Below are 13,354 nucleotides of genomic sequence, written 5' to 3'. Positions count from 1 at the left end.
TTTGAAATAGGAGCACTGGTAGCCATAATCTATCAGTTACAAATTTAAAAAGACACCACTTACCAGTCAGCACTACTTTGGCAGATGGGTCTGCTAAATCCAAAGCTGTCCTTCCATCTGTATTACGGATGGCTGGTTCAGCACCATGCTGCAGCAGTACTATAAAATAGCAAAGTCTTTTATGTGAAACAACTCTGATAGAAACTGGGCTTTTGAAATATGGCTTGTCATCCCACCAAGATCCATCAACAGAATGGCCCAGTTGGGGAGGCACAAAAGACCTAAGTCATTATGTTAAAGTTTCTGTTGCTTCCATGTGTTATGGGGACCAGCAGCAGGGCAGGATAGATGGGTCTAAGACAGAGTGTGGGAAGAGAGAAAGACCACTTAGTAGTCAAAATACTACTCCTAAAATAAATCCACTTTACATGACTACTTTTCCCCTGCCCCCACCATGTAATTCTCTCCACCTGAGAGAGAACCATATAAGGCAGCAGGGGGATTTTTGCATTTCTGTAACATGTAGTATGTGTCAACAGATTTTTATATGTCAAGTTTCCGCTCACAGTAAATTTTTTGTTTCTGTGAGCATGAACCTGACAAACCAGAATTTAGTGATGGGCAGAGATTGGTGTTTTGTTTTGTTTTGTTTTTTTTTATTAAAGAATTGGGCTTTGCAAGGTTTTAATCTCACACAAGTCAGTTGAGGGGGAAATTTGATAAAGTTACCTATGCAGACATCAATCTTGCCCTTAATGGCAGCTTCATGAAGAGGAGTATAGTTCCAATTATCTCGAGCATTAGGATCTGCACCATGACGCAAAAGAAGATTGACAACTTCAGCGTGACCGAAAGAGCAGGCATTATGAAGAGGAATGAGGCCACCATCATCTCGTGCATGGACATTGGCACCACTCTGAAGCAAATATTCAACTACATCCTTCCGACCAAAACCTAAAACAAGAAGATGACTCTGTATAAACCACTAGGCATTGAAAGAATCAGAAAGTCCAAGATTAAAATTAGAAAAGCAAGACACTTAAATAGGGAAACTGCTATAGAAGAAACCACAACTGAGTTCTCTGCTACAGCAGTACTTTTATTGAAACCAACGTATTAAAATTAAAAACCCTACATCTAATGCTAAAGAGTATACTGATACTACACCTACGTGTATATAGTCTAACTACAGCTATCTTGGTCAGAAAGGCTAGAATAAACAGTAGTAACCTGAAAATATCAGTGCAGGACATCGACAAGCATAGGGAAGAAAGATGGTTGAATGCTTAAGGTGCCCCAAGCACTCCAGAAAACTAGGTTAAATTCTCTGCTCTACTACAGATTTCCTCTGTGAGCGTGAGCAAGTCACTAAGACCTTGTTTATACACACAACTACAATTATATCATTGCAAGCCCCGGTGTGGTCTCTCCACTCCAGTCCCTGCTTCCCCCCTAAAAATACTCTAAGGCTCTCATTCTTGGTAGAGCCCAGACTACAGACCATGATCTCCATGCAACAAGTTAGTTAAGCTGCTACCTCTGAGAGGTGCAAGCAGCATCAGGGGGAAGCAGAGCGATTTCCTCTGTGTGCAGCACCAGACAGTCTGGGTGCCATGGTTTTCCAGTGATTCACGCTTTTCTGGTGTTTCAATTTACACACACACTATTGAGCTGCATATTAGACCTTGCTTCACTTGGCCAATGAATTATAAGAACATTCATAGTCACCAGAGAATCAGAAATATATAAAGAATATATACACCCATTAGGGTTGGGCCTTTGACTGGTCAAGAAATAACTACTCAGCTGACCAGCCAAACATTGCCAAATGATGTAAAATATGGTTATATTTTAAAGAACTAATTTAATAGAATAGTAACAAAAAAGAATATAACGTTATGGTCTCCACTAGGCATAGCCTTAGATCAGTGGTCTCCAATCTTTTCATGCACAAGATCACTTTTTAAATTTAAATGCAACCCAGGATCTACCCCTCCCCTTCCCTGAGGCCCTGCCCACTCCATCCATCCACCCACCATTGCTTGCTTGCTCTTCCCCACTCTCACTCACTTTCACTGGGGGAGGGGGTTGGGGTGTGAGAGGGGGTGAAGGGTACAAGCTCTGGGAGGGAGTTTGGGTGCAGGAGAGGTGCGGGCTCCTGCTGGGCAGCACTTACATCGGGTGGTGGCGCAGCAGGGCTAAGGTAGACTGCCTGCCTGTCCGCCCTGGCCCCATGCCACTCCTGGAACCGACCATCACGCCCCGTTAGGGTGGGGCCACGTGGCTCCACGTGCTGCCCCTCTCTGCAAGCACTGCCCCCGCAGCTCCCATTGGCTGCAGTTTCCCATTCCCAGCCAATGGGAGCTGCGGGGGCTGTGTTTACAGGCAAGAGCAGCACATGGAGACCCCTGCCCAGCCCTTCCCCTCCTTTCCCCTCCCCCGGGGCCTCAAGGGCATGCTGGCTGCTTCCGGGAGCAGCGCAGGGCCAGAGCAGGCAGGGAGCCTGCCTTAGCCCCACTGCACGGCCGGACTTTTAGTGGCCAGAGATTGTGATACTGGCAGAGGCTCCAGGATCGACCAGTTGATTACGATCTACAGGTTGGTGACCACTGCCTTAGAGTCATACTTATGCCTAATTACAAAAAAAGTTACTTTACTGAGTTATTTTAACTCAGAAAAATGCAAACACACAATCAAATGAAGCTCTAAAAAAAATGAGAATTACTACCTTTTAGCAATTAGATGCGTATGTTATTCCAGACTCAACGGTTACAAAAGAAATATGAAATTAGAAATAAAACTATAAAAGGAGAGTCATTTTTAAATGCACCTATGCTAGCTAGGTAGCAGGCCAACTCCTCAAACCTCTTGCTTGCATCATCTGCTTCATCTATATCTGCCAAAACACAGCAGCATTGCCTTCGTCTGATAATTACTGAATCAACTCTTCATCTGCCATTTTCTTCTCCAATCTTGAACTGTGATACATGCTCACTAGCTTCCCACTGGAAGTCTTCAGTCTATTTCTTGTTTTTGAAAATTTCTCCTCAAACCTATCCATTTTATTCCACACATGTAGTAGTACAAAGAAGCACTAAAAGAATTTCTGCCACTGTAGCTAGAGTGCAAGGATGACGCAACCCTTACCACCATGACGAAGGAGCAACCTGTTCTGTATTCAACTGCTGGGATGGTACTCCATTGTTTTAGGACTGAACTGGATGTGTCTTGCTTTATAATTTTCTACCTCCATCCAAACTGTTTATATATCCTTTGAAATTTGCAACAGACACTATGAGGTCACGAGATTAATCAAATTCATCATCAGCAAAGTCCTGGCCCAGGAACTGTGGCTCAAGAAGGCAGGCAGCATTATGGGTGGAAGTGATCACTTGATTTTTTTCAGCGATATTTCGTATATTTGTTTTCTCTTGAGCTTTTGTAAGTGGACTGTATTCAGTATTCTCACAAATAAGTTAATGTTCAGGTACTTTTTCTTGGCATCAGACAATGCAGAACTATCATTTTCCATATTTTGAGTGGCTATGGCTTAAAGCAGTGAAATAAATTTTGAGTTTTGCATCCAAAAATATATTGTCAAGAATGTCAGTAAGGATTACTCTTCTACTCCTTCAACAGCAGCTGTTTGAGGAGCCTTCTTGCTTATTTGAAGAACACAGACATTTAACAGAAGATGTCCATTGTACTGAGTAAGCCTTGTCATACTCAGATGAAACTGAGAGCTGTAATAAATTACGCTATAAAATGGCTGCTGGGCATTTGATTTTGAAAAATCTGATGATGCTTTTCTCTTTTGGCGTATGATGAGAAAGCTGACATAATTTTCAACATCACCAGTGAAAAGCTGCATCATATGGGCAGCACATATGTAACACAGATGGTGTGGATATTAATTTTTCAACAAAGCCCAAGCAGCTCTCATATTACCCACGCTGTTGGTCACAACCAAAATAACTTTTTGTGGACCCAATGCATTGCTTTTTTTTTTTTTTAAACTGGTCAGCAATAATGTTGGGCAATGTGGTGATGATCAGATGCTCAGTAAAACACTGGCTGCTGACTTGTCACTACGAAGTTGATGACTCACTCATTGCAAATATTACTCCATCATACACGAGACACATGTGAGGAGCTTGCACAATATGAACAACTCTTTTTCAAGTTGCCTTCTTTGTCATTCAAAAAACGTCCTGCAAATATTTGGTACTTTGTAAATTGGATGCAACCTATAAAAAAAATTCTAGCATATGAGGATTTTCAACTACATGAAATGGTGTCCTCATGACATAAATACATCCAAACACACAATCAAAGTCATTTTCTGGTCATTATTAGTTCTATCCAAAAACCTCTTTATCAATTTGATGAATATCTGAAGACTTTCCAGGAGTAGGAGTTCTGAAGCTGATAAAGTAGAAAAATTCTTATTAGAAGGTGAAGAAATGAAATCAGCTTCACTTTCACTGTCACTCATATCTCTTCATCAAAAGGCTCCATGCTTCATAATGCTGCTGTTGAAGACTATGTAGAAAGAGAATGCACAGGAGAAAAATTTCTCCTCCCCGCCCTCCCAAAAGTGACTGCAATAATCTCTCTAACAGTGGCTGGACACATCACAAGAATTCAAGAAGTGTTTCTGTATTCTGTCTACATGTTACATACTCAGAACAACAAAACTTGCACTCAACTTTAACAATTTTTTTCATGTTCACCTCTCGTAAAAAAAGTTCATAAAAATGATTTTGGCTTTCCCTGACCCTGTCGTTACAATTATAAATGCATCACTATTTCTAAAATGCTCTCTCGATTAAAAAAATATCTCTTGTACTTAAATCAAACAGTACCCATTCAGTTCTATTTCTAACTACTGCTGTTCCAGAATACTTAAGACAATAACAATGTCTTCAGGCATGCCGCCCCCTCCCTACAAAGACCCTTAAGGTGAAGGCATGCTGGTAGACTGACTTATGCTAATGGGGATTGTGCTAGTCAGGTGTATGAACACTGCAGCACTAGCTGGGACTTGGGCTAGACACCTGGGCTCAGACCCGGAGGATAGGGTAGGCTAAAGCTGGGGTAGCTAGCCCAAGTCTTTGCTGGTACTGCAACATCAACAATTATTTTTAACACACTAGTGTGAGACCCTCCAACACAAGTCCCACTGACATATACTTACAGATTCTCAGAGGGAGGGCAGCCCCTTCTCCCTGCAGCAAACACAATGGACTCAAAAGGCAGGAGAAACAGAACAGGAAGGGAGTAGTAGCCTCTACAGAAATGCAATGTCACATCTCCTTCAGCAAAGAATTTTTTCATAGATCAACATGGCATAGCTGGGGGTATGTGAAGAGGCTTTTTGTTGAGGGGGAGGAATGAGTGCTTATTTACTTGAGCTTTTAATGTACATTGTTTAGCTTTGCTGAAGATCAGAAAGGTGTTGGGGGTTTTCTTTAAACTGATTTTTGTTAAGAGAGGCTTAGGGCTAGTCTACACTGGCAATGCTAAAGCACTGCCATGGCAGCACTTTAACAAGAGAAGTCTCCCTGCACTCTAAAAAAAAAAACCAAACTACCTCTGCAAGGGGCGTGGCTCCCAGTGCTAGTGCACTGTCTACACTGGCACTTTACAGCACTGAAACTTGCTGAGCTCAGGGGCGTGTGTTTTTCATACCCCGGAGAATGGAAGTTGCAGAGCTGTAAATTGCCACTGTAGACACGCCCTTAATGGCTGTGCCTCTTTGCTCCTTGTGTTGGGGGAGGAGGTTTAATAACTGAACAGTCCTATACCTACCTCAGTCCTTTCTGAGTTAACTTCTGTATGTTTGTCTAGTAAATTTAGATTGTAAGATATTTGGGGCAGGGACCATATCTTTTGTCTTGTTTAATGTGCTTTGCAAACCACCATGTACTCCAGTGCCTTAATATACAAATAAAGATCTTCACACAATGTTTTCCTTGAAGATTCCAGATAATCAAAATGCTCATCTTTCTATTAATTCACCTTTCCCCAACCAATAGCATTAGCATGAAATAAAATGAATGATTGACACTTAAGTAGGCTTGCTAACCGATGGCACTATGATGCAATCAAAAAGGTAGGCCCAGGCTGCTGCCTACATTAGAGCGTTCCTGCTGAAATAACTGACCATGTTTGACTGGTCAAATAACAGGTGGCCAACTGACTGGCTTGCCAAGTCAAAACCGCATCCTTAAAAGCATAATCCATCCATTAAAGCAGGGTGTACACATTAGCTTTTATAATGGTATAACTATTTTGGTTAGGGGTATTTTTGGGGGGGGGAAGGGGGGGCTTGTTGTACCAATTTTCACTATACCAGTGTAGTTAATGAAGTACAACTTTTGTGTTTAGTCAAGTCTTAACTTCCTGGAATAAGGAAGAAATAGGATACCAGAGTACTTAACTATTACTCTGATTTGGTATGAAAATTCTTATGAGCTTCCAAGTATACTGCAACACCTCTGAACATGTCAGCAGCAGTGTTTAAACCTGGGATCTCTGAATCTAAAACCATGAGCCTCTCGATTTCTGAGGAAAAGATCCAGTTAGCTTAAAGGCTGCGAAGCAAAAATGTCCTTGTAGTCCAGCCACAAGTGGGGGGAACGGATGGCCACACTGCAACATGTAATACACAACTATTTTAAAAAAGTGATAATGGAAGGATAAAGTTTCTGGAAGGAAACTTAAAACCTCAACAACAGCAGCTTCCTTCAAAAAACATCTATGTTGGATAGAGGCTAGATTTTTGTTTTTTTTTTTTTTTTACTGTAGAGTACCTATATTTAAGTTTCATAGGAAAAAATGTTAAACTAAATTGTGTATAAACATTAAACAAATAGAAAAATTAGTTATGAATATGCTGGCACTTAGCCTATTTTTAACATACTTTTACTTGAACTTTCTTGGTTTGGAAGTAAACTGGGTTCTGTATTCTAATTCACTGACCAAATTTTGCTGCAGCAAAAACTTGGGTTTTTGGTTTGGTTTTCATTTTGTTTTAAAGATATAGAATATAGGTCTCTTGAAGAGCCAATGTCTCATTTCTCTAGTCAGTCCTTTTTCCAAGCAGAGAAAAAGAACCAACCACAAGCTTTTATTACTGACCATCCGGTGGGGGTGAGAGAACGTAAATCTTCCATCTACCAAAAACCTCCCAACAGACAACTTATTCAAGTCTGTAAAGGTCAACATTACATACGGAAGATCCTGATTGAACGCAAGTAGATTTCTTACCAATTTAAAGTTTTCACTGTCTCCCCATTCATTGGCTCAAAACAAACTGAATGTCCCCCACTTATAAAATAAATGTGGTTTAATTCTGAAATTGTACAGTGGGGGAAAATTTAGTGACTTTGCACAGCTACAATTTCAGGAAGTTCACCACTTCTATATTCAGTGATCCCTAATACAATTATACATATCTGAACAAAAGTGAAGCATGAACAGATTTTTATTTTTTTTTAATTAACAAGTGAGGCTTTACATTCCGATTAAGTTGCTGGCAAGCAAAAAATGTAGCCAATTTAACAAAGCACTGCAAAATTCTACTTGTCTGCTCATGTGGGGCAAGTAATATTTTTAAGTAAAATATCAATTTTTGTCCACCATGGAGTGGACAAGCAAATTATGCCTAGGCTGGCATGTGACAATTATGCAAGCCTGGTTTAATGTGATCTTGCACTAACACAAGCCTAAATTTATATAAAGCAGTTTTGTAATGGTGTTAGTCCAATGCTGGCTACATCTTAACTATTAACTATTAACTTAACTATTTCTCTAATTGAAAATGCACCAGCACTGCAAATCTCGTCCATTTTTTGAAGTTTTGACGGCTCTCTCTTTTCAAGAGGCTAGGATGACTTAGGGCACTTGCTCATGTATATCCTAGTCATAGAACTAAATCTTACAGGATGTGATTGATGCCTATGAAGGTCCTTGAGGCACTTCAGAATCACCTTTATCTCTACAGAAGAGGCACAAGTTTTTTTTTTCCTGGAGAAACCAAAAACCTTAGTGAGCAGTGTAGATTGATTTTTAAATGATGATTTAAATCACCAAGTGGAAAAACTTAAAATTAAATCAACTTTCCAATTTGTACTTCCTTTATTTTCTAGAGAGGTGCATTATCATTGGTTGATATAACCATTAAAGCAGGGGTTCTCAAACTGGGGGTCACAAGGTAATTACATGGGGGTGTGTCACAAGCTGTCAGCCTCCACCCCAAACCCCATTTTGCCGCCAGCATTTATAATGGTGTTAAATATACTTTAAAGTGTTTTTAATTTATAAGGGGTGGGGGTCCGCACTGAGAAGCTTGCTATGTGAAAGAGGTCACCAGTATAAAAGTTTGAGAACCACTGCATTAAAGCATGCTGATTTACAACTAAATAGAGCCTTTATACCAAATCAAGTACATCTTTCCGCTGCCTAGGAGAGGTACACATCTATATATTTATTCAAGCAATCATGCAGTTACTGATGACAGCTGAGGATCTTCCTCTGTCTACTTCTGTGATAGGTCTTATTCAGACTTTTACTTGACTGACTTCCTGGACTTTCCTCAGATTTGAAACTGATTTATATCCGTATTCTCTTGCTTCTCATCAATTCTAACAGTATTTATGTATAGTCACTAGGAGAGGCTCCTGTGTCCTCTTGGCATTGGGTTAATTTCCCTGCAAGTTATTTGTATACTTTATTGCCTAGGAGCTGTAGTCAGGGACCAGGACCCCACTTACTAGTTGCTGTACAACACAGACGTGAGGGACAATCCCTGCTCCAAAGAGTTTACAAACTAAATATATCTGTTCCTCATATCTTCCGGGGGTTTTGTTTTGTTTTTAAAACTGAATGTTTAGCTCCTAGGAAGGGCATTCTGGCTACTACAAATCCCTTGAATCTGTGGCATTTTCTAGTTGTCAAGCTCCATGACAAAGGGTTGCCTGCCTGCAGATCATCATCCTCAGACCAGTCTACACCTAGAATTTAGGCTGTCAATGCTCAGGGGAATGAAAAATTCATACCTCCTGAGACGCGCCACCTCCTCTTAGACAAGTGGATTAACTAGAGTGACAGAAAAACCCTTTCATCAACTTAATGAGTGTCTACACTATGGCCATAGCTGTGCTTTTGTAGCATAGACCTAGCCTTACACATGCCCCTAACTTTTGCTAATTGGACTTGATTACATGCCTACTTTGTGCAGACAGTGACACTCTTGACTTAAGCTTCAATACAACTTAACTGCCCTAGGTTCATCTTACGTGTGCAATGGAGTTAAGAAACATCAAGATTAATCTCCACCAAGATCCCCTGCTTCATTGTTTCCAGATAGCAGCACATGCATGAGAACAGCAAGTTCTCTCAATCCTTTTCAGTTAGACCAGGAAGAAGAACAGAAATCCATTATTTAAGGAATGGGAGAGAGAGGCTGCATCTTTTTAAAGTCTAAGCCAGAGTGACAATACAAGAGAAAAAGAAACACACATTCCCTGGTATAGTGCCATCATCTCTGTTGCAAAGCAACAACCTACAGGATAAGTACACTTCTCCCGAACTGAACTAAACCAAATAAAAAAGGTTGCCTAGCACATGCATTAATACAAAAGTGTGCACACCTAGCCTCATTAACAGAGGTTCTGCTGTGCAAAACTACAGCAGAGCCTTTGTTACCACTTCCTGGTATGTTACTTCTATCTTAAGTAGTCCAGTAATTCTCCAGAGACAGAAGACAGAGAGAGCAGCCCTTATTATTCACACTCTGAATGACGGAACAAAAAAACCCCAAACACGAGTTTGCTACCAATCACATTACTCTTTTTCATTTACTAGAGTTAGGTTCACAGTCGAAAAGTTCCATCCAATGGAAGGCTATAAGTCCGGGGTTCTCAAACTGGGGGTCAGGACCCCACAGGGGATCACGAGGTTATTACATGTGGGTGGGGGGGTCGCAAGCGGTCAGCCTCCACCGCAAACCTTGCTTTGCCGCCAGCATTTATAATGGTGTTAAATATATAAACAAGTATTTTTAATTTATAAGAGGGGTCACATTCAGAGGCCTGCTATGTGAAAGAGATCACCAGTATAATAGTTTGAGAAACATGGCTATAAGTATATCTTCCCAAGAGAGACTGACAGGTAGGTCTCTCCACCAGAAAGATCCTGCAGTTCTGGGAGGGAAGACATCAGTAACAGCCTTGTAATCCTCCTGTGTTCAGGAACCAAAGGGAGGAATATGGAACACATGGCCTCTCCCAACATCTCTGCTACCTAGTGGCATACATCACCTATCTAAGTGTGATTTATTTAAGGTTATTCAGAGTCTTTAAAGTTCCACTGGACAAAACTAAGCAGGGTTATTCTTATCTAGGCACTTACAGAGACTATACTGGGAGCATCCCTTCAGTAATTAAAAATAGATTACCTTCTAACTCCCAAGCCTGTAGTAGAAATAGCTTAACTGGCTAGCAAAAGAATTTGAGTTTATGAATCAACTGAAGGTGTGCTGTGTGTAAAGATCTTATTGAAAGAAATGAGTTTGGTACTTAGGTTTTGAAAGCACGAGGAGTTCCATAGTTTATTAAAGTTGTCTTAAGTGTTCATAAGCTTCCCTTTAATGGTAAACTATTTCACAGTTTCAGTGGAACACAGCTATCTTGCAAGAGGCTTTCAGGTAATTAGGGCTAATCCCATGAAGGCCTTTGAATATGAAAAGTCACACCTTCCGCAGGACTCTCTTCAATGGGGAATCCAAGCAGAGTGGAGCAGCAAGGCTACATGTTCATAATGACCTATGTTTGGCAAACAATAGGCTACTGATTTTGTACTATTTCCACCGTGAGTATTTATCCCTAGAAATGAGTTGCAATATACAAGCCTAAAGAGTCCACATAAGTGTTAGACTTATGTTAGCTACAATTAGATTTGTGCCTGAAGCGATAGGGCACAATCTCCTTGCCAGTTGCAATGACTACTTTGTGATGTCATGGTTATTTAGGCATCCAAAAGCACTGAATCCAAGCGACACCAACATCATCTGATGAAGTGAGCTGTAGCTCACGAAAGCTTATGCTCAAATAAATTTGTTAGTCTCTAAGGTGCCACAAGTACTCCTTTTCTTTTAACAACAACAAAAAAAGTGTGGGACTTACACTGTCTGACAGGTCCTAGTAATAGAGGGCAGTTTTAAAATCAACATGAGCTAAGCTAGTTCTCCTCAACTCTCAGTCCAGATACTTAAATACCCTACTCACAGTAGGACATAAAGTATCTCCTAACATTTCTGTAGAGCAGAAAGCATTAATACTCCAATTTTCCAGAGGGGAACCAACGCAGTTCCTGAGAGTCAAAGGACTTTACAAACAGGAAGTTTGGAAACACAGCCAACCTCTGACCTCAGATCGCCTGAGGCCTGATCCAGCACCTTAGCCAGAAGGCCATACCAGTCAGCGGCCACCGTCTTCCGCTCAGCTGGGCAGGCCCCAACCTCTGTGGCGCTTGGGACTCTCACCATCACCAACTGGGTGTCTGGCGCCCAGCAAGCAGGGCGGATCGCCAGGCTGGCGTGTGCACAACGGGGTGGGGGTGGGCAACCCCCCTCAACGCGCGTCGCTGAAGCACGGACACAGCCCCTTTCGCGGAGATACGCTGTGCAGAGCCACGAGCCCCCAGCGCCGGCCGCGAGCGGAGCCGACAGGGCCAGGCTCCCGGATTCGCGCTTTGGCCAGTCACCAGGCGGCTCGGGCCGGGTGCGTGGCACAGCCGGGCGCGGGCTGGCTCCCACACAGGCCCGGGCGGGAGGCGCCGGCCCCGCCAGAGCAGACGTGCGCCCGATACCTGCGGCGAAGTGCAGGGGGCTGGACTTCCTGCCCGCCGTGTCCCTGCCGTTCACGTTCTCGGACCGCACCAGCCGCTTAACCCGCTCCACGTCCCCGTTCCTGCAGGCCTCGAACAGCTCCCGGGCCGGCTCCGTCGCGGGCCCGCAGCCCGGCGCCTCCGCCAAGGGGGCCGCCCCGCCCGCGCCCCGCCGCCCGGCCATGGCGCTCCCCCTCCCAGCAGCAGCGGCGGCGGTTCGAGTGTCTGTCACAGGCCGCCCCCCGCCATGGCCCCGGCCCCCGACACGCGTCGCTATAGGTGGAAGCAAACCCAGGTCAACCCCGGCCAGACTCCCCCCCCCCAGTTCCAGCGGCCTCAACCAGGCACGCCGCGCGCGCGCGCGTGCGTGCGTGCGCCCGCCTTGGGGGAGGGGCTAGGTGCGCGGCACATAGAGCACGCGCAGAAAGGACGGCCGCCACCAGACTAAACGCCAGAGCATGAGTATTGCTGTGTGCGCGTGCGCGAGGCGAGGCTCGGAGTCGGCGGTGATATAGGCAGGGGCGGGGCCGATTCAGTGTGAGAGCCCAGTGGTGAGGTGAGGGGCCCCTCCCGGCGCACTAGTGCCTCGGCACCTCAGGGCAGGTGGTGGGCGGGCCTTTGCTTCTGACGATATAGCGATGGCCCTTGTGGGGCCCGCAGCACCATCCGGCGGGGCTGTGGTGGCGCACCGGTGTCATGGCTCAGGATAAGGCAGTCTGCCCGTGGTGCCATGCGGCCGCGTGCCTGCTGCTCCAAGGCAGCCCGGAGCGCTCCTGTGGACATAATAAAACCATCTTCAGCAGAGGGGGTAGCTATGTCTCCAGGAGACGCTCTCCCCCGGATATAGCGCTGTCCACACTGTGCTTAGGTCGTGGTAACTTACCTCACTCAGGGGGTGGCTTATTCACACCCCGAGCAACAGAAGTGGTTGTGTACAAGCCCTGAGATGAGTAAAGTGCGGGTCAGGATTCTAGTTGCATTTTACTGCCTAAATCACTACATCCTCTTTCTTCTTAAATCTCCAGGGCCCCTAGTGATTCTATACACAGAGGACCAAGGCATAGGTTAGATGAGGTCAAGGGCAGCCCAGGTATATAATTTTTAGGTGGATGCTGCCCATAGTTTTCTGGTAGGTCCAAAGAGACCATAGGCCATAAAAGTAATCACAAACTGACTGTATACCACTTGGCAAAATGGCTCCTTTAATCAGAGAGAGCTGGATGTGTGTGGAGTCAAGTAAGAAGTGAAGTCAAACTCATGGGCTTGGGGCTTGTATACTACCATCTATCTCTCTCTAAGGCACCAGCTGAGTCTAGACTTGTCTTCACTGTTTGCTTGGAGTTTATAGCTTGGTAAAACTAAAGAGCCTTCACTGTTTACCTGGAATAGCTCACATGCATTAGTGACAAGCCCTCTGTTGGCAGGTCAGTCCATCAGTCTATCACTCACTGAATTCTTCTTA

At 43.8% G+C, this 13,354-nt stretch overlaps 1 protein-coding gene across 4 annotated transcripts in view; it reads right to left on the bottom strand.

Moving 5' to 3' along the window:
• TNKS2 (tankyrase 2) overlaps positions 1–12,154 on the bottom strand; it is a 70,346-nt gene extending 58,192 nt beyond the window's left edge. Inside the window, exons 1-3 of one of the 4 annotated variants that reach the window (XM_084635030.1) lie at positions 11,875–12,154; positions 730–954; positions 64–159 (exon numbers count right to left, since the gene is read on the bottom strand). In XM_084635030.1, coding sequence (XP_084491156.1) covers positions 64–159; positions 730–954; positions 11,875–12,076 — 523 coding nt within the window. In that variant the 5' untranslated portion in view covers positions 12,077–12,154. The remainder of the gene's footprint in view (positions 1–63; positions 160–729; positions 955–11,874) is intronic. The other 3 variants (XM_084635027.1, XM_084635029.1, XM_084635028.1) reach the window with 3 other exon arrangements.
• Positions 12,155–13,354: the final 1,200 nt, after the last annotated feature.

The sequence above is a fragment of the Lepidochelys olivacea genome (assembly GCF_965140295.1).
Source record: "Lepidochelys olivacea isolate rLepOli2 genome assembly, chromosome: 7".
In the NCBI taxonomy this organism is placed as follows: Eukaryota; Metazoa; Chordata; order Testudines; family Cheloniidae; genus Lepidochelys; species Lepidochelys olivacea.
Note: the sequence above shows the minus strand (reverse complement) of the source record. Positions and strands in the feature narration are given on the sequence as shown.